The sequence below is a fragment of the Notolabrus celidotus genome, chromosome 3 (assembly GCF_009762535.1).
Source record: "Notolabrus celidotus isolate fNotCel1 chromosome 3, fNotCel1.pri, whole genome shotgun sequence".
Classification (NCBI taxonomy): Eukaryota; Metazoa; Chordata; class Actinopteri; order Labriformes; family Labridae; genus Notolabrus; species Notolabrus celidotus.
In genome coordinates this window covers 23,954,952-23,974,953 of record NC_048274.1, presented here as the reverse complement: position 1 = coordinate 23,974,953, position 20,002 = coordinate 23,954,952, and the positions used below count along the sequence as shown (strand labels likewise).

Sequence of the window (20,002 nt, the reverse complement as noted above, 5' to 3'; positions counted from 1 at the left end):
TATTGCATCATTAACAGTAAGAGATTAGGTGCTATAACATTTTATTCATCTTCTCGTGACATTGTCTTGACTGCAAAAGTTTGTGTAAAGCGGCCTCTTCTCCAATTGTATTTAATCAATTTTGTATTATTGGTGTATATTTTGACGTGTGTCCATGTATGTACCGGTGTAGATGTATATACACTGCTCAAAAAAATAAAGGGAACACTTAAACAACCCATCCTAGATCAAGATTAATGAAATATTCCAGTTGAAAATCTTCATTCCTCAAGACAATTCAAAATGAGGCTCAGTAGTGTGTGTGGCCTCCACGTGCCTGTATACACTCCCTACAATGTCTGGGCATGCTCCTGTCCTGATGAGACCACGGATGTTCTCCTGAGGGATCTCCTCCCAGACCTGGATCAGGGCATCAATCAACTCCTGGACAGTCTGTGGTGTGACGTGGCGTCGGTGGATGGAACGAGACATGATGCCCCAGAGGGGCTCTATTGGATTCAGGTCTGGGGAATGGGCAGGCCAGTCCATAACATCAATGCCTTCATCATGCAGGAACTGCTGACACACTCCAGCCACATAAGGTCAGGCACCCAGGAAGGAACCCAGGACCCACTGCACCAGCATATGGTCTTACAATAGGTCTGAGGATCTCATCTCGGTACCTAATGGCAGTCAGGGTACCTCTGGCTAGCAAATGGAGGTCTGTGCGGCCATCCAAGGATAGGCCCCCAAACCATCACTGACCCATCGCCAAACCGGTCATGCTGGAGGATGTTGCAGGCAGTAAAACGTTCTCCACGGTGTCTCCAGACTCTGTCATGTCTGTCACATGTGCTCAGTGTGAACCTGCTCTCATCCGTGAAGCGTACAGGGCGCCAATGGCGAACCTGCCAATCCTGGTGTTCTCTGGCAAATGCCAATCGGCATGCACGGTGTTGGGCTGTGAGCACAAGCCCCACATGTGGACGTCTGACCCTCATGCCACCCTCATGGAGTCTGTTTCTCACAGTTTGAGCAGAAACATGCACATTAGTGGCCTGCTGGAGGTCATTTTGTAGGGCTCTGGCAGTGCTCCTCCCTGTTCCTCCTTGTACAAATGAGCAGATAGCGGTCCTGCTGCTGGGTTGTTGTCCTCCTACGGCCCCCTCCATGTCTCCTGGTGTACTGGCCTGTCTCCTGGTATCTCCTCCATGCTCTTGACACTGTGCTGGGGGACACAGCAAACCTTCTTGCCACAGCCTGCATTGATGTGCCACCCTGGATGAGCTGCACTACCTGAGCAACGTCTGTGGGTTGCAGACATCGCCGCTTGCTACCTCTAGTGGTGAGGGCACTGGTAAAATGCAAAAGTGACCAAAAATCTGGCAGAAAGGATGAAGACAGGGAAATGGTCTGTGGCCTCCACTTGCAGAACCATTCCTTTATAGGGGTTGTCTTGCTAATTGCCTCTCATTTCCACCTGATGTCTGTTCCATTTGCACAACAGCAGGGGAAATTGATTCACAAGAAGTGTTGCTTCTTAATGGGACAGGTTAATATTACAAAAGTGTGATGGATTTCGAGTTACATTGTAATTTTTATGTGTTCCCTTTGTTTTTTTGAGCAGTGTATGTGTATGTATGTGTATGTATGCTTATCTATTTCTATGGGTATATGTATGTATGCACTTATGCAGGTGTGTCTATGCTTATACATGTCAGTGCAGGCAGATCTATGTGGGTATAGATAATGAACTATTTATTTCTAGATGAGGTATTGGTCAGCTATGCATTTTTTTTTCTTTTCTCAGTTCATTTTCTTTGAGCTTCTATTATGCCCCATAATCGGATTATGTTCCAATCATATGAACAGAAACATGAAGAACTGAATTCAGACCCTTTACCATTCAGTTGACAAAACATTCTCATTAGGAGATATTCCGACATTAACATGAGCATTTAAATGGCTTTATGTGACTTTTCTGTTTTTGTGCAGTTAAAAAGGCAGAAAATGTTCAGATAACTAATAACTTTATTGCAGGATTATAAGGCACCCTGTTTATTTTGCCAACTGTGTTGCAAATAGAGTACATAGCACTAGAAATTAACAGACCCCACGCTCCACATCTATCAGAAATACCTGATACTTTCATTTTAATAAAGACTTAACAGTAAAGCAACATCCAGAGGGCAGGATCAAGAACTCTAGTCTGATTATGAACTTTCACCATTTTTGATTTCGTTAATACAAAAACTAAACTCTGTCCGGCAGACATTACGTGGGTTTAATCTGTGTGTGCTCATCTGAGCTGAAGTCCTGCTTCCAAATGAACTCAAGGCAATACTGGTCATCATGGTTACAACTGTTAGAGCATGTGTAGATGGCTAGTGTCCCCCAGTCTATACTGGCTCCTGTCGAGTCCACACTTAGATTGTTTAACAGCTGGGGCATCACCTAAAGACACACACATACACAATTAGAATAGGGCATAATGCATGTCTGACATAAAAGAGTACATTCACACACTGTGTATGTGTTTGAATGTATTTTAAGGTATCAAACAGTCAAGTCAAAGAGAAAATTCAGAAACACTTTGTGAGTAGGCTGCAAATATAGATCCTTTTCTTTCACAGAATGACATTTGTGAATTGGTCCAAAGGGGAATAGAAATAGAACCTTATTATTTACCAACCAGATGATTCATCTGGAGTATATTCTCCTCCAGATATCAGACATTTATGAATATTTTCAAAGTTAAAGAAAGTAGACTACTAAGTCACCCAAAATAACCATAGACATATAAAGAGTAGACGCCGCATTGGCTGCTGGGGCGCAAGAAATACGTCCGCCATCTTGGTCCGGTCATCCTACCCATGATCCTACCTGTAAACGTAAACTGAAGCAGCAGAGACTTCAAGATGCCAGAGCACTGTGCGGCAAAACACCTATCATACATCACATATATCACATATCAGAATATTCTATTACTGTTAAGCCCACTATGAATATTAAAATACGCCGAACCATGTGTCCTGTATCATACCTACATGTATGACGTTTGCAGAAAAAAAAACCTGCATGAAAATCAGTTTAGTATTCAGCGAGTTATGATTGATTAAATGCGCTGACACTTAATTGCGCCTGCCAAACAGATTACACTGAGTGGAGTGGGTGACCGGACCAAGATGGCGGCCCCACGGCTCGTCAGCGCTAATAGGTAGTAGCGGTCGATGCGGCGTCTACTCTTTATTATGTCTATGAAAATAACTAGATACGCTTTAGTTTGTCTTTTTTTCCCACCATGCACAGTTTGTATTCTTGACATCAAAGAGCGCGTTGCTATCTTTGACAATAATGGATGAATGGAAGCTGGAGAGAAAAACAAGACAGGTTAGCGAGCATTTAATAAGCAGTGATTACCTGAAACTCAAAAGTCCTCTTAGCGCCACAGGTGCATGCTGGGATATCCTCATGTGAAGGGATGTGCTTGGAGGAGACCCACAAGGGGGAGCCCCCGCGACTGTACCGCAGCACCTGAACCCGACAAAACAGCGTGAGATGGATCTTTACAGAAGTTTTATAAGTTCACAGTGTGTTCATGTCAGAGTTTGTTTGTTTGTTTTATACCTGGTGTGGTTCTGGTGCGGTCTTCTTTTTAAACCTCTGAAACACTACGTTGTCTTCAGTTTCATGCATAGCCATCTCCTCCAGGTCCGTCTCTGTCAGGGCTAGATGGACATGTTTGAGAAAGACATGGTGGTTGATATATAAGATGAACTGTCTGATTGGTTTTAAAATTTCCCCCCATTAATACAGGGAATGACTTGATGAGGAAAAGGCCCTACTGTCTGTTAAACACTGACCAGATGAAGTCCTTTCCTGTTCTATCTCTGCATCCTTTGTTTCTTTATCTTCCTCCTCCGCCTTCTCCTCTCCTTCCTCTTCGGGCTCAGTGGCCAGCTCAGATTCAGGGAACAGAAAGGAAGAAGTTGTGCTGATAGATGCTTCTGTAGAAAAAGTGAATCATGATGTTTTCAAACTGGAATAATCTGCTGTTTTACTTCTGGATGTATGAGGAGGAAAAACACACACAAACCTTGGCTGCAGCACTCCTTCTTGTGACTGTGTTTCCAGTGCAGGGTCTGGTGATGTTTCCCACAGTAGGTTACACTGTGACAGCGGGAGCAGGCCTTATTGCCCAGGGAACCACACACCCAACACAGTTTGATTCCAGAGGGAGACAACACACTCTGGTCCTGTTCATGATCGCAGGGTGGTTCATCTTCTGAGAATTAAAAGGACATAAAATATAAATCCACAGAAACATTGCCCACGCTGACCCCTGTCCACAACTGAAAGTGCCTTTGATGGGCTCTGGAAAGCAATGGAAGAAGGTGGCCTGGACATACATGACAGCAAGTTCAACATGTTGATTTGGCCTCCAAATTCCCCAGATCTCAATCCAATTAAGCCTTTGTGGGACATATTACAAGTCCAAGTCCAGATCTGCTCTTTACATCTTACAGATACTAAAGCACACCTTCAGAGGTGGAGTCCATGTCTCCTCAGATCAGGGCTGTTTTGGGCCTGACCTAATGAGACGGGGATCTACACAATGTTATGCAGGTGGTCATAGTGTTGAGGCTGATCGTTGTAGCTCCGGACATTAAAAACTGACCTGATGGAGGATCATGAGCATAGAACTCATTACTCCTTGGTAGCTGACTTCTGAAAACTAATAAGTAAAGGAAAAGAAAACAAGAATTAGTCCAAAATAAATGTTACAACACTTAATATTTATTAGATGAATCACAAGAGTTGTGCCAAGAAAACATGGGTAAAATGTCGGCTACCTTTCATACAGCGGCTGTCGTTGTAGGTGTAGCACTCCCGAGTCTTGCAGCAGAACAGAAAGAGAGTTCTGTGGAAACAACTGTCATGTCCAGAAATTGGTGCATAGACCTGCATGAACCATGGGAGAGAGTTAGTACACACAAAAGCTGAGTTTGGGACCTAATCTAGATTTATAATAATACGAATAAGAATAAGAAGAGATGGGTACATAAATGTTAACTACTTGGTTGTCTTATAAGGTAGCAATTTGTTTGATATGATCAATTAATGTGACAAATATTTCTCTGCTCCTACTCTGGTTTTAAAAAATATCCAAAAGCCTCAGATATATTACATAAAGGAAACATCAAACTAATCAGTAGTCTGATCCAGTGTCTGCATTGCTGGTACTTTTACCCATGGTTGTCAGACTCACACACAATGTAAACATGTGCTTTTTTTTATCCACATGACAAACTGAGCTCAGCTTGGGGGTGGAGGGTCATCTAACATAGTATCCGTTCTTTGAGACTCTCACCTGCAGAAGGAAAGCCATGGGCAGTCGGCATATCTCACACTCCAGCGCGGGCAGAGAGGGCAGGCCACTCTGGCTGAGCCACGCCGGTTTCCCCCCGACTTTGCTGGGAAACTGCGGGGACAGCAGCCGCCAAGGCTCCGCGTCCTCCAGGAAACCCAACATTACCTCCGCTGTGGACGAGCTATCAGCGCTGGACATGTTTGTGGGGGCTCACTTTCTGTTAGAAAAACCAGCTCTATGGAAGTGATGAAGAGCCTTCTGTCACAACTGTCAGCAACTAACCGCAACCAACACATGCAACGCGTGTGAAGTTCCTAAGAGGGTCCGTGAGGAAACATGGACCGTGTGGTGTCTCGTTCCGCTTTGCTACCTCAGTGCTACAGTCAAAGTATAAAAAATTAAAGACTTATTATATCATGGAAGAAGAAATGAGACGTGTTTTAGCTCGGACAGTAATATTAGATTTTTTTTTCGAAATAAAGTTCTGAGTTTTATTGTTCAATATGTACTTTTTCACTCTTTCCACAAGGTGGCGCAAATGTTTAAGCCTAAATTATGACTCTTATTAATATTACTGCAGTTTTGAAGGAAATATGTTGCACTTTTTTATTTCTATAAAAAAAACCCTGTTTTTACAGCCATACGAACATTTTGCTGTTGTAAAGGGCTTAAAAACAATCCTAATGTAAAGTAGTTGAAACTGTTTAACCACGACCAGGTATAACATGTTTTATTTTTACTTTAAGCTTCAGAATATGTATCTGTAGTGCAAATAGATGACATTGAGATTCATAATTATTATAATTATCATTTAACTGTTTTTATTATTATAATTATAATCATTCGTATTATCATTATTACTATTATTGCTATTATTATTATTAGTAGTAGTAGTAGGAGTAGTAGTAGTAGTAGTAGTATTTTTTATTACTATTATTATTATTATTATTATTGTTATTATTATTATTTATTTATTAGTATTATTATTATTATTATTATTATTATTATTATTATTATTTATTATTCAATGTAAAACTAAGAAAAATAATAATGCTGAGATACTTTATTATTTATTATTATGATCCCTCCACCCCTCTCTCTCTCTCTCTCTCTAACACACACACACACACACACACACGCACACACACACACACACACACACACACACACACACACACACAGACCGTGATGTCACTTGGAGGGGAGTGTGGACAAACGAGTGAACGGACACAGATTGCAACAAACTTTAATTGAATCCGGCCGCTCTTTTATCCGGACATTCACAGATCAACCATGAGTCTTAAAAGAGGACATGGAGTTAGTTTGGGGGCTGTGTTGTGTGAGAGAAAGTTCACATTCATTTAACTGAACCATGAAAAATAAAAGGAAGCGGGCAGCAGCGACATCGGAGAGGTCCGTGGACAAACTGTTGTAGTCCGGCAGTTAACGGAGGAATGGACGGAGTGAAAAGTGGACCAAACAGGAACTAAACCACCTGCCCGGGTACTCTCAGGCTATATGTCCCCCTCCTCTCCGTGTCAGATGCCTCATCGGGGCGATGGGGGCTACAAGCAAGCACCGGTGTCCCCTGCTCCGCCTGTCCCACCGAGGAGGGTCCGGAGCCGAGAAAGGGGCACCGGGAGGACGCGGCGGTCCGGGGCAGGAGCGGGGTCTGGGTCTGGAGCTGGAGCAGCGGAGAGGCGGGTGAAGTGTGTGCTGGTGGGGGACGGAGCTGTGGGGAAAACCAGCCTTGTGGTGAGCTACACCACGAACGGATACCCTACAGAATATGTCCCCACCGCGTTTGACAACTTCTCAGGTAATAACATTTATTAAAAACAGCTGGGTTTAAAGACAGCTGTGTTGAAAAACAGCTGCATTTAAAAGACAACTTTCACCATGAAGTACTATAATCCTCAACAGCTTTCTTTTAACTGTTGAAAATATCACATCTGTTGTGCCTCTTTTAATGTATATGGCAACAATTTACTAGAATGATTTTTGTTAATTACTTATAACCAAACTTTTTCAGATAACCCCAAAAGTGGGTAGAAAATGTTTGAAATCCAACTTTTACAAAGGTTGCTCAGTTAAGGATAACATTTTGTATCCAGTGTGTTCACTTAAAGGTATGCTAGTTGAATGGTTACCAGTGGGTGTCATTTGTGTGGTTATTAATGAGCATTATGAATTGAATAACTACATAATGTCTGTGTGTGTGTGTGTGTGTGTGTGTGTGTGTGTGTGTGTGTGTGTGTGTACAAAGCTGTTGTAGCAGTGGACGGGCAGCCAGTGAAGCTACAACTCTGTGACACAGCTGGACAGGTCAGTAATCTTAAATCTCGATACAAACACAAATACACACTCAAACACACTCAAACACACTCAAACACACACACACACACACACACACACACACACACACACAAACACACACACACACACACACACACACACAGAGGCAGCAGCGTTTCTTTTTGTTTCATTTCTGTTTAGAGAAATCCCTAGGATAAGTTTTCCTTTTTTAACAGCAAATCAGAATTGTTTATTACATCAGAGCGATAATCTAGTTTTGTCAACATAGTTATGCTTCAAAGAATACTGGTACACAGATCAGATTAGGTAGGATATCCAGGTGAAAGAGGACAGCTAACAAGGTTATAACAACTTCGAGATTTTAATCATTTTGTTTTTATTATCAGTTCAATTTTAAATCTGAGTAAATACTTCTTGAAAACACTTTTTAGTTACATTTTATTAGTTTTAGACATGTTTTTAGTTTCTTGGTAAGAGGGGATGCTTGTCAGGGGCAAGACACGTAGGGGCCAGATAAAGTATTGTGTTATGAAAGTCAAAACATTGCACAGTTTTAACTGATGTAAAATAAAAAAGACAAACAACCACAACCATCCACAAAAGACAAACCATAACAGGATGTGTCAGTCAGCATGTATTTGTCATTAACAAGAACAAATATATCAGCAATACAGGATAGGACTTGTTCAAGAATTGCATTTTAGCTACTTTTGTTAATATTTTCTGTAAAGCCTCAATTTTAGTTTTATTTCACTTAACAAATAGTTTTAGAAATTCTTGTTTTTGTTGTTCTGTTGTTTTTTGTTAACAATAGTATCCTCAAAAGGCGGTCTAAGTCTGTGTCCAGGAAACTGTCTGGCCTTTCCTATAGACTAATGGTCCTTCCTTGGAAAGATTCTGATGTCACACACAGGAAGTGATGCATTTTATGCCTACGTTTGCAGCTGCCTGTTCAAAAGAAGAAAAAAAAACTAGAAGAACTGTCTACTTAGAAAAAGCTTAATTGAGAAGATATAAAGGAGTCAAAGATTTTGGTTTGTTCAATTAAAATTAACTGCTAGTGGGAAGTATGAATTCCCCTATGTATTGTTTGTTTCCCATCAGTGTGTCCTCAGATTAAACTGGTTTGCAGAGGAAGGAAAGAGTCACAGTTTAAAGGAAGATCATTAGTCATAAACCATTCACTCGTATTACCAGTAGTACATGTGTTTGGATAAACAGAGACTGAAGATTTGAGCTTTAGTTTTACCTCCATTCCTTCTCCTAAGTGTTCTTCTGCTGTTTGGTAAATCATTGCACTTACTTTGTGTTTTCTCTGATCCAGGATGAGTTCGACAGGCTGCGTCCTCTGTGCTACACCAGTGCAGATGTGTTCCTGTTGTGCTTCAGCGTGGTCAGTCCTGCATCTTTCCAGAATGTTCCTGAGAAGTGGGTCCCGGAGATCCGCAGACATGCTCCGCTCGTTCCACTAGTTCTGGTTGGGACCCAGTGTGACCTCCGAGAGGATGTCAAGGTGGAGTCCATTTAGTCTGTGCTGCATTTAACATACACAATTCCCCTAATAACTATTTCTAATCTTTATCAACAGTGCTTTACCCTCATTTCACATTGTGAACAAAATTCACTGGCATGTGTAAAATATTGCTTGGTTGTATAAATACAGATATATTTTTGTACAAATGAAGTTATTTAAGATTTTTGGTCTCCCATTGATTGATGTTGGAAAGAATAAATGGTGCAACAAATCTGGAAGAGAAGTGCTGAAAAAGAAATACATCCCAATAATTGATACAGCAACACCTTTTAATATTTGAAATGTGAAAATTGTGCATGAAATTATTTAGGCAATCAGCTAGTTTCATAGGAGCCATTTTAACCAGTATCAACAGGAGAAGCCCAGAAACGTATACCATCAATGAGGGCTCTGTTCTGTGCAGTATGCCACAAAACTGTGACAGTTCAACCTTTCAGTTGTAGCTCTTGTTACACAGAGTTTTTGTTATCTTATATGAGGTTGTGGGTATACTTTTTTCCCAAAATACTTTGTTGGATACTTTTTGAATGTCTTAATTTATGAAGAATTCAGTGTGATGTATGTATTCTTAGTACCAAGTTCAGTACATTGACACAGTGTTCCCTCCACTCTTTAGATCCTCATTGACTTGGCCAAGTATCGCGAGCGACCTGTGGACCAAGCAGATGCCCGGGACTGTGCGCTGGAGATAGGAGCTGTGGCGTACATGGAATGCTCTTCCCTGACCCAGAAAAATTTGAAAGAAGTGTTTGACACGGCCATACTGGCTAGCCTGCAAAATCCCAGCTCCCATAAGCACCAGAGAGGGAAACAGAAACGTCGAAAAAAGCAGAGGCAGACACCGGAGAAGATGAAGAGTCTGTCCAAGTCATGGTGGAAAAGATACTGCTGTGTGGCCTAGAGCAGACCTCTGAGGTTTCCTTGTTGAATTTTATGATCTTCTTTTGACTCTGTCTGGATTGAGCTTGGTTCAGGTTCTACTAGAATTCACTGAATTCAGGGTTTCCTTTGTGGAGGCTCATGTTGAGGAGGACCACTGAACAGCTGCTGGGAACCAAAGAAAGACTTTCCATGGATCTAAAATATCTCTACGTTGTTTGTTTATTTGTTTGTTTGTGGAGGGCTCCTTGTTTTTATCAGGGATCAAATGAACTATTGAGACCAGGATGGTCCTACCAGAACCTGCCCTGAAAATATTGCAGTACTGAAATCATTAACCAGGTTTGAAGACAGTACAACCTCCTCTATGGATAAAGCTAACACTGCAGGACTAACAGACTCCGTGACATACAGACCGTCCAGATTGAAACGAGAACAGATATATTGATTTTCTCACCTCAGTGTGACACGGAACAATGTTTAACCCAGTGTTCTGGTTAAACCTTTCCAACCTCATATGGATTTATGTGGCCTTCTTACGTAATGAGGAGGGAGCCAGACTCTCTGTAGACTGTGCATGACCTACATGAACTTGCATCTTAACTGGGTCTTTATTCTAACCTGTTTTGTAATGTTAGTCTGATTTCCAACAGTCATAATAGGAGGGAACTTTGGACTGAAACAGAGTGTCTCTCAGACCAAACTGTGCCCTCTGATAAAGAAGTTATTTGGATTTTCTGACCCACAGGCGATCACTGAGCATGATTTAAACAATTTATTTAACAGATCCAACCCATGTTAAATTAAGAACCTTTCTAACTGAGATCTTTGTGATCAAAGAACCCTCTTAATTAAGCAGCTTCCTCGCCAGTGTTTGGCCCAAAATGAGGACAGACCAAATTAGGCTCAGACTTCAGGCTCCTATCATATCTTCTAGTGTAAGCACTAAAGCCGAACAGGGTGAAAAGTATAGACTGTTTATAAAGAGTGAACGTAACCACCTTGATAAAGCCCATTGGTTTCACACTATCAATCTGTAGCTTTTTTAGTTGCACTGTTTTTGCAGCCAATATTTGAGATTGTTAAGTTTCAAAATGAGGCCACAATTCAGAACATGACCATCAATCTGTATTAAAGAAAAACTGAGATGATTAATCGAGACCATACACTCAACAAGAAAAAACAATAGAAATAAACTGAGTAAGGACTGGGTCACTTCGCACAGTCATACATAGAACTGGAAATTCCCTCTGTTACCACTCGAGTTGCTGCTTTCAGGTCTTTAGAAAGGTTTGAAATACTTCAACATTCACTTTTTAAATTATGAAGCTATGTCCACCTTTATACAGTGGTCTGTAAAATAATGACTGAAAAATAAGGACTTCCAAAATAAGTGAATGATTTCAACCCTATGCCTCAGTACTAGAAAGAAGAAGCTGAGCATTAAAACATGCAAAGATCGTTTGAGCACTCAGGTGATAGATATTTATTTTAGCATTTTTCTAAGGCAAGGCTTGAAGCAAGTTTCATCCTCCTCATTTATCACGCATTAGTACTCAAAGTGTATTTCTAAGAATTGTATTTACAATTGGTTATAAGACTGTGAAGACAGAATATGTGAGTATTCAGTGACATCCTCTCTTATTAGCTGTGGATCACTTGTAAAAATCTGACCGCAGGCTGGTCTCTCATCAATAGATTAAGATCTGCATGTTGTGTAGCAGAAAGAAAACAGCAAACTAAGACACAGTGGAGCCCTCAGCTGCCACACCTTCCTTTGTACATTGTTGAACTTCAACAAGAATAAATCCCAGTGATTTTCAGCTATCTCTCTATAGTACCTCCGTCTGAAGGGCTCTCTGTATGAGAGCCTCTGAGGCGGAAAGGAAAGATGCAGCCTCATGAAGTCAAAGCAGATCTGCCGTTACAATCTGCAGATGCAACATATAGCTATTAAAGGTGACATATCATGCAAAATCGACTTTTTAATGGTTCTCTACCTGAAATATGTTTCCCTGGCATGTCTACAAACCCCCCGAGAATGAAAAAAATCCATTCTGCCCCTGTTTTGATTTCTACACCTTTCTGTAAATGTGTGTGAAACGAGCCGTTTCAGTTTTCTGTGTTTTTGTTACGTCACAACAATATCCTGTCTGTCACGGTGTCAGAGCTCGGAGCTTGTTCAGCCCATAGACTGTATAAAATACAACTCAACTCATCCTCCGTTTTTCATTACCTGCACACATGTGTGCTAACAAGGAGCTTCGGAGGGAGGCATGCTAGTTGTAGGCTGTCTTAATAAACACAAAGGTCGGTTTTACTCCCCACGTCTGCAGATTTGAAGATCTAGTGGATGATTTTTATTTGTCATGGAAAAGTGCTAGCGCTAGTTAGCATAGCCACATAGCTACATGTTCGTAGCTGTGTACCAAGACACACGTCGACATACTGACAAATAAAACAACAAGAAACACAAAATCTGTGACCAATCGTTCAGAAAGGTCCTGCTGCAGTCGCCTCTCCGTCAGGATCAAATTCAGAGGGTTGAAGTAACGCGATCTGTGAGCAGCCATGTATATTCAGCCAATATATATTGATGAAAAAAGCGTGATATGTCACCTTTAATACCGATCAGACATAACCACAGTTGTTTTTACCCATGCATATCCTAGCCTTAGGACAAACTTTAACTTGGCCTTCAACTGCTGACATGAAAATAGCGTGAAGTTCAACCTTTGTCAACACAGAGGGTAAAAGACGAGGTTAAAATGTGAAGGTTCAGGGTTAAAACAGTCACATCGCCTGTTGTTTGTGTTTCAGTATTGTTTGAGAACTAACTATAGGCTATGCTACTTCTGCTCCTTCAAAGTTTTCTCACCCCCAGATTTGCTTAGATGTTTCTCTTGACCTCGACTACCAACACATTATTCTGACATGTGGTTCAAAGAGAGTTCTCTGAAATTAATTTAATTACATGATCATTTCAATTAATTCTACTTGAAAAATAATGTGTCTGTTGTAAAATTTGGTCCATATAAAACTAAATTTTACACAACTTCAACTTAATATCAACACCTACATTTGAGCAAAAAAAAAGTCCCTATGTAAAAGAAAAAACCTCACCTGCTGATTTTTTGTAAAGTCTATAAGATATAACCTCTGTGTAAAATTTCTGAACATTGTTGTTTTCTGAGAGCTCAAATGAAATGCCTCATTGACCCTGAGAGTGAAACTCTGACTCCTGACTCGAGGATTACCGGAGCTGTTTGGCAGTTTTGTGCCGAAGATGTTACAAATGTATGTGAATGGGTTCACTGTGTTGATGCTTTGCATTGTTTCTCGCCGGGAAAAGGCATAATAAGTTGCTTGTCTTGCTGTTTGTGTGCTCATGGTGGATTTAAGTAGGGCAAAGGTCAAGCAGACCCTTATGATAGCTGGCATTTCCTCTGTCAAGTTTGACCCTCCATGTCTGTTTACATGTGTAATTTATGGAGAGCAAAGCAAATGTCCCATCACAGACATGTAGCTTGAACCAAAGGCCTGAATTTATAGAGAAAGTGTTTTAAATTACTATGTTCAAATACTTGAAATCAATCAGTCAGGAGTGGACAGAGAAGAGTCCACAGTAACAGAAGTATAGAGCAAGTCTTTAAGTTGGATTCAGTTATGTTATACAGAGCAAGATAGCAAACATGAGTCAGTAATAACTCTGTTCATCACAGACCATGTTAGGTGGTGTTGGCCATTATTATTCAGAGTGTATTGAATGTATGACAGATGATTGACTCTGTAAAGTTGAACAGGAAGGTCTCTGAAAGTGTATTAATGTGTATAAGAACAGTGCAAGAAGAAAAAAAGTAGTGAGAATTATGTTGAAGAGTCTAGATGTTTAGTCGAAGGTTACACCGTAATGTCGATCTCCATTGGTTGGGGCTGCTGCAAAGGTCGTATGTGGACAGGAGTGCATTGAATAAGATAGTTACATTGCTGTTTACCAGTATTGATAAGTGACACAAATATGAGGTGTTTATAAGAAATAAAACAACAAAATAGCCCCTGAATGCAGTCCAGCTAAAAAATTAAACTTCTTCAGTATGTCCATCACTGTGAGCAAATCAGTTAATCAGTCGGACCTTCTTAAACACATGCATGATTGTTCATTGCATAAGCCAAAAATTTCAGTGAGATCAACTTAAGCAGACAGTCTGCAGAAACAGACAGCAGGGTTCATTCTTTAGATTCGTTTTTTTTGACCCCTTAAGCACACCTGAGCTCTTTCACATGGGACACCAGCTGAGGATTTATCAGAGGAAACCAGACCCACCCCGCCTGAGTGAAACATAGCTGTGTTTTCAGTTTTCCTGCATGTAAAAACATTGCTTCAAGAGAGCAGCTGCTGCAGTCAGCTCCCTCTCAATTATCTGTCTTAACTGAGGACGTCAACCAGAGCAAAGTGTTTGTACAGAAATTTTATATCCTGAGAAATAAAGTACATTTGGTATAAACATGCTGTGTTTCGTTGGTTTAAGGCCCTCTGTACAGTGGTGTACACTTAGTCTATGTATGCTTGAGATTATATGTAACTCCTTGATGTTTGTGACCTTTGACCTCTGACACTTTGTGAGAGCCCCTAAACTAAAGATGTACATTTAAAAGTGGAGTGTGTGTGTGTGTGTGTGTGTGTGTGTGTGTGTGTGTGTGTGTGTGTGTGTGTGTGTGTGTGTGCCACACTTGTATTTCTCTGTGTCCAGGCTCCAATTTGAACGTGTTTGTTCATGTTGTTGTGCTCTTTGCGATAACCAAGTGCAACAACCATGCTGGGCTCAGCTGATGCACATCAGGAGACGGGGGATAAGATGTGAGCGCTGTTTGGGGGCATGGAGACACACACACACACAAACAAGAAAGAAGTCACACATACACACGCCTACAGAAAGTCACCCAGCTTCAGACTTGATCATTGTAAACAGACTCTCTGCTTCCAGGCCCTCATGGTTATGCAAGAGTTTTATTTTGAAGGCTGTCATGTGACATTTGGTTAGTGGCATGTCTCTGTTCTGTGTGGCAGTGTGGGGGAGCATGGCCTGACTTAACTCCATGTGGGAAACAAACAGCTTGGCTCTACCTGACAGCACAGAGTTCACACATAAAGAGAAGGTTGACTTTGTTCTGGTTGGATCAGCTGCTCTCTGACTTAAACACTGCCAGCTCCCATTTACTGATATCAGTCAGCTGTTACTTTACTGTGAAGGGAACAAGAGGGCTGGACACTGACCGATACAAATTATAGCTTATTTTCCCAAATGTAATAACCAAGAAGGCTGGAAAACTGCTGGGAAAGAGTGCCAGAGTGCTGGAAGCAGATTAAACAGAAGAAGATCAAATATGTAGTCAGATGCAATAAAATGTCCGCCTCAAAGGATGTAAATCTAATCAGGATCTATAAATGAGCAATAACACCCCAACAACAGTTTCGAAACAGAGCAGATGTGGATACACACAATGACATCCACCACTTTTATCATCTGTCATCAAATGTAGCACCCATGTTAAGTCACAATGACCGCATTGTTATGAATAAAAATTGTGCCCTAAGTAGATGGCTGTTCACCATGAGTCTGTTCTTTCGGCCTGTTTGAAGGACGTTTTTCTCTTACACAACAAAATAAAATACCATAGCTATGCAGATGGGGATGCAGGGGATTATAGTCCCACACAAACGCTGAGTAAAAGCATTGAACATATCAATGACTGGATGAGCCAGAATTGTCTTCAGTTAGACAAAGGAATAGCTGAAATAATTGTCTTTGGAGCCAAGGAAGAAAGGTTAAAGGTTACTGCTCAGCTCCAATCTGCAATGATGAAATATTCAAACCAAGCCAGAAACCTTGGTGTAGTCTTAGACTCAGACTTTAATTTTAGTAGCCACATTAAGACAATTACAAAGTCAGCCTATTATCACCTTAAGAATATATCAAGGATTAAAGGACTTATGTCTCAGCAGGATGCAGCAAAACTCGTCCATGCATTCATCTTTAGCAGACTACACTACTGTAACAGTGTCTTTACAGGACTCCCTAAAAAGTCCATCAGACGGCTGCAGCTCATACAGAATGCTGCTGCTCGAGTCCTAACAAGGACCAAGAAAATAGATCACATCACTCCAGTTCTTAGATCTCTACACTGGCTTCCTGTCTGTCAGAGAATATACTTTAAAATCCTGCTGATGGTTTATAAAGCACTGAATGGTTTAGGCCCAAAATACATTGCTGAGCTGCTGCTACTGTATGAACCATCTGGACCTCTGAGGTCATCAGGTACTGGTCTGCTTTCAGTCCCTAGAGTCAGAACGAAACATGGTGAAGCAGCGTTTAGTCATTATGCACCACATATCTGGAACACACTCCCTGAAAGCTGTAGGTCCGCTCCAACTCTCACCTCTTTTAAATCAAAGATTAAGACTTTTTTATTTGCCACTGCCTTCCTATCTTAACTCATTTTAACTAACTTTAAATTAGAATTTTTAAATATACTTTCTAATTTTACTTTTCTTTTCTATGTTTCATTATATTTGTCATTTTAATTCTGTTCTTTTATGCTTGTCTGAATGTTTCAAATGCTTTTAATGTTTTAATGTAAAGCACATTGAGTTGCCCTCGTGTATGAAATGCGTTACACAAATAAAGTTGCCTTGCCTTGCCTTACACTGTTACTTGCTAAATGTAGAAAAGTGTTCTGCTCCGGACCGATTACTGTTGGGTCTCTGTATAATAAATATTACAGGTTAGACCTGCTCTTTTTATGAAGTGTTCTGAAATAACTTTCATCATAATGTGATTCTATAAAAATATTCAGCAATATCCAAGTATTCACATCCTGTATTTGCTGTCTATCAGTATCTTTCAGTCATTTCGTGACCTATAGTGAAATAAATGTTACGCAGTTCTAAAAAACACTAACTGCTACATTATCCAGTGATTTATTTTATGGTTGTATAATTTAACAGTGTGGTGTCATTCCCCCTGGATGTCAAAAGCCACTAACAGACTACAGGCAAGGTAACTTCAGCCTGACATGAATGAGAGTAGATGTAATCCAGCTTTAAAACATTTGATAAATACAGCACAACTTACATGGTGTCGCACGGTAGAAAGACTACATGTTTACTCACGTACCTGCTACATTTCTCTACCTCACTCTACTGCTCATTGCATGTTCACATGACGTCACACATTACCTTAAAAAAGAGATTTGCTGTCTTCATTCGCAATCCATTCATTTGTTGTTTTTCTCCTTTACACTTTACATATTACTTATGTTTTATACAATAACCAAATATGCAACTATGAATTTAGAATCATAATCAAACAAAACTTACATTATCACATTGGGGCTTGTGCAAAGCTTAAAAATAAAAATGGATGTGACTTGAAACAAAAGTAAAGTACAGTATATTTATTTTTCTCATCATAAAGTGCAGCTTCAAGTACACGTCCAGTACTCAAAGCAATGATCTGAGGCTCAGTTTCAGACTTTTTAAAGTTTATAGCCCTGCTTTCTTTTGCTTCTCTCTCCTCGTTAGAAAGAGAGAGAGAGAAAGAGAGAGAGAGAGAGAAGAGAGAGAGAGAGAGAGAGAGAGAGAGAGAGAGAGAGAGAGAGAGAGAGAGAGAGAGAGAGAGAGAGAGTGTTACATAACACAAAGAGAGTCCCAAGTGACATCAGTGCTGACTCTTAACGAGCAGAGCTGAACCATAATCTCCACTCTGCTAACAATCTACATGAAGCCAATCAATGTGTGTGTAGACAGCTGCTCTGTTTGTGTGTGTGTGTGTGTGTGTGTGTGTGGTGTGTGTGTGTGTGGTGTGTGTGTGTGTGTGTGTGTGTGTGTGTGTGTGTGTGTGTGTGTGTGTGTGTGTGTGTGTGTGTGTGTGTCTCACAGGAGATTAAAGGGGACATATCACGCTTTTTTCATCAATATATATTGGTCTAAGAGGTCCCCAAAACATGTCTTTAAAGTTTATGCTCAAAAAAACACTTTGAAATCAGATTTTGGCATGCCTGAAGAGTCCTCTTCTTCATTCTTCATCAGAACACTCTGTTTTCCCTCTGACCACGCCCCCTCCGGAAGTGGATGTGCCTCGGCTCTCCAGCACGTTGATCTAATGTTTACATGTTGGCTGAATATACACGGCTGCTCAGAGATCGCGTTACTTCAGCCCTCTGAATCTGATCCTGACGGAGAGGCGCCTGTAGCAGGACCTTTCTGAACGATTGGTCATAGATTTAGTGTTTCTTGTTGTTTTATTTATCAGTATGTAGACGTGTGTCTTGGTACACAGCTACGAACATGTAGCTATGTGGCTATGCTAACTAGCGCTAGCACTTATCCATGATAAATAAAAATCATCCACTAGATCTTCAAATCTGCAGACGTGGGGAGTAAAACCGACCTCTGCCAGAAAGGCAGCGGGACCTTTCTGAAGGATTGGTCACAGATTCTGTGTTTCTTGTTGTTTTATTTGTCAGTATGTCGACGTGTGTCTTGGTACACAGCTACAGCTACGACATGTAGCTATGTAGCTATGCTAACTAGCGCTAGCACTTATCTATGATAAATAAAAATCATCCACTAGATCTTCAAATCTGCAGACGTGGGGAGTAAAACCGACCTTTGTGTTTATTAAGACAGCCTACAACTAACATGCCTCCCTCCTAAGCTCCTTGTTACCACACATTTGTGCAGGTAATGAAAAACGGGGGAGGGATTCAGTATTATTTTATACAGTCTATGGGCTGAACAAGCTCCGAGCTCTGACTCCGTGACAGACCGGATATTGTTGTTACGTAACAAAAACACGGAAGTCTGAAACGGCTCGTTTCACACACATTTACAGAAAGGTGGAGAAATCAAAAAAGGGGCAGAATGGATTTTTTTCATTCTCGGGGGGTTTGTAGACATGCCAGGGACACATATTTCAGGTAAAGAACCATTAAAAAGTCAATTTTGCATGATATGTCACCTTTAAGTCTTACGCTCCATAAATCAGATCTAGACACTGATTTATCCACGGTTAATGCTGAAGTTTGATCTACAAATCATGAACATTTAACATCTGGGAGAGAGAAGATCCTCCTCTGGTCAGGATTATTCTGTCAATCCTTCACATGTAGCTTTACAAGAATAACAATATACCAGCAACGTAACTTAGAAGTGTGTGAGCTAATGAGTGGCCCAGTTCAACATATTCACCTGGCGGCCATTTTCCTCTGAAGCTCTGCTTAAGTTGCTAGCTCTCAGGCCGTCATGATGTTGTAATGCTGTTTTTGAGGTTTGGATGTGGGAAATCTGAAAAGCACATTTCACATCACAACAAACAGACAATGGAAAGTACAAATGGGAGGACGCTGGGCCATAACTCAAGCTAAAAACACATATTTGCAACTCTTAACGTTGCAACCACTTCATAGCAAACATCATGAGTTATGAAGCAACAAACTACCATATAAGTCACATAAACTGCAGCTACTGCTAGCTAAAAGTGCTGTTAGCTGGGAATTGGTTGAATGCCAACATTGCTTGCATGCTGTCTTGTAAGTAGCAAACCTACATACAGCCATTCAACATTAAAGCAAATAAGCTTCTTACTCTGAACATACTAAGGGAGAAAAACCTCTGCGGTGTCAGTATGGTAAAATGACAACAACTTAAGTGCCATTCTAGTTATGCTAAAGTACTATAGCTAGCGGTTACATGGCTGGTATTCATGACTTGGGTTCAGTTCCCTTGTTCAGTGTTACAATGATATTAAAGTTAATCAAAAAATAAAATTGAAAACCTGTGAGAAATCTTTATTGCCTGAGCTAGTTATGAACAAAATAAATAATTGGTCATTGGTAAGTAAGTCTTAAATGTGTGAACAGAT

The 20,002-nt window shown here is 40.7% G+C and overlaps 2 protein-coding genes across 3 annotated transcripts; one reads left to right on the top strand and one right to left on the bottom strand.

The window, feature by feature from the left end:
• Positions 1–2,034: 2,034 nt before the first annotated feature.
• On the bottom strand, positions 2,035–5,688 carry pdcd2 (programmed cell death 2). Of its 2 annotated transcripts, none has more exons than XM_034680863.1 (8): positions 5,351–5,688; positions 4,833–4,941; positions 4,658–4,714; positions 4,076–4,261; positions 3,843–3,986; positions 3,607–3,707; positions 3,400–3,513; positions 2,035–2,433 (listed from the first exon to the last, which is right to left on the bottom strand). In XM_034680863.1, the coding sequence occupies exons 1-8, from the start codon at positions 5,546–5,548 to the stop codon at positions 2,254–2,256; spliced, it is 1,089 nt and encodes a 362-aa protein (XP_034536754.1). In that variant the 5' UTR covers positions 5,549–5,688; the 3' UTR covers positions 2,035–2,253. The 2 variants fall into 2 exon arrangements, with proteins under 2 accessions (XP_034536754.1, XP_034536753.1); XM_034680862.1 differs by having other exon boundaries at positions 4,076–4,264; positions 5,351–5,687.
• Positions 5,689–6,498: 810 nt separating this feature from the next.
• rhoua (ras homolog family member Ua) lies at positions 6,499–14,584 on the top strand. The gene is made up of 4 exons (XM_034680686.1): positions 6,499–7,169; positions 7,617–7,675; positions 8,991–9,179; positions 9,817–14,584. Exons 1-4 carry the CDS (start codon positions 6,869–6,871, stop codon positions 10,099–10,101), a joined length of 834 nt encoding a protein of 277 aa, XP_034536577.1. The 5' UTR covers positions 6,499–6,868; the 3' UTR covers positions 10,102–14,584.
• The last annotated feature ends 5,418 nt before the right edge of the window (positions 14,585–20,002 follow it).

Excerpts from the sequence above, each read along its gene's own strand:
- pdcd2 (XM_034680862.1), bottom strand. The coding sequence starts at position 5,548 with ATGTCCAGCGCTGATAGCTCGTCCACAGCGGAGGTAATGTTGGGTTTC. Across the intron at positions 4,265-4,657 it reads TGCTCATGATCCTCCATCAG|AAGATGAACCACCCTGCGAT; the intron begins GTCAGTTTTTAA and ends TTTAATTCTCAG. Across the intron at positions 3,987-4,075 it reads GAAGGAGTGCTGCAGCCAAG|AAGCATCTATCAGCACAACT; the intron begins GTTTGTGTGTGT and ends CTTTTTCTACAG.
- rhoua (XM_034680686.1), top strand. The coding sequence starts at position 6,869 with ATGTCCCCCTCCTCTCCGTGTCAGATGCCTCATCGGGGCGATGGGGGC. Across the intron at positions 7,170-7,616 it reads CGCGTTTGACAACTTCTCAG|CTGTTGTAGCAGTGGACGGG; the intron begins GTAATAACATTT and ends GTGTGTACAAAG. Across the intron at positions 7,676-8,990 it reads TCTGTGACACAGCTGGACAG|GATGAGTTCGACAGGCTGCG; the intron begins GTCAGTAATCTT and ends TCTCTGATCCAG.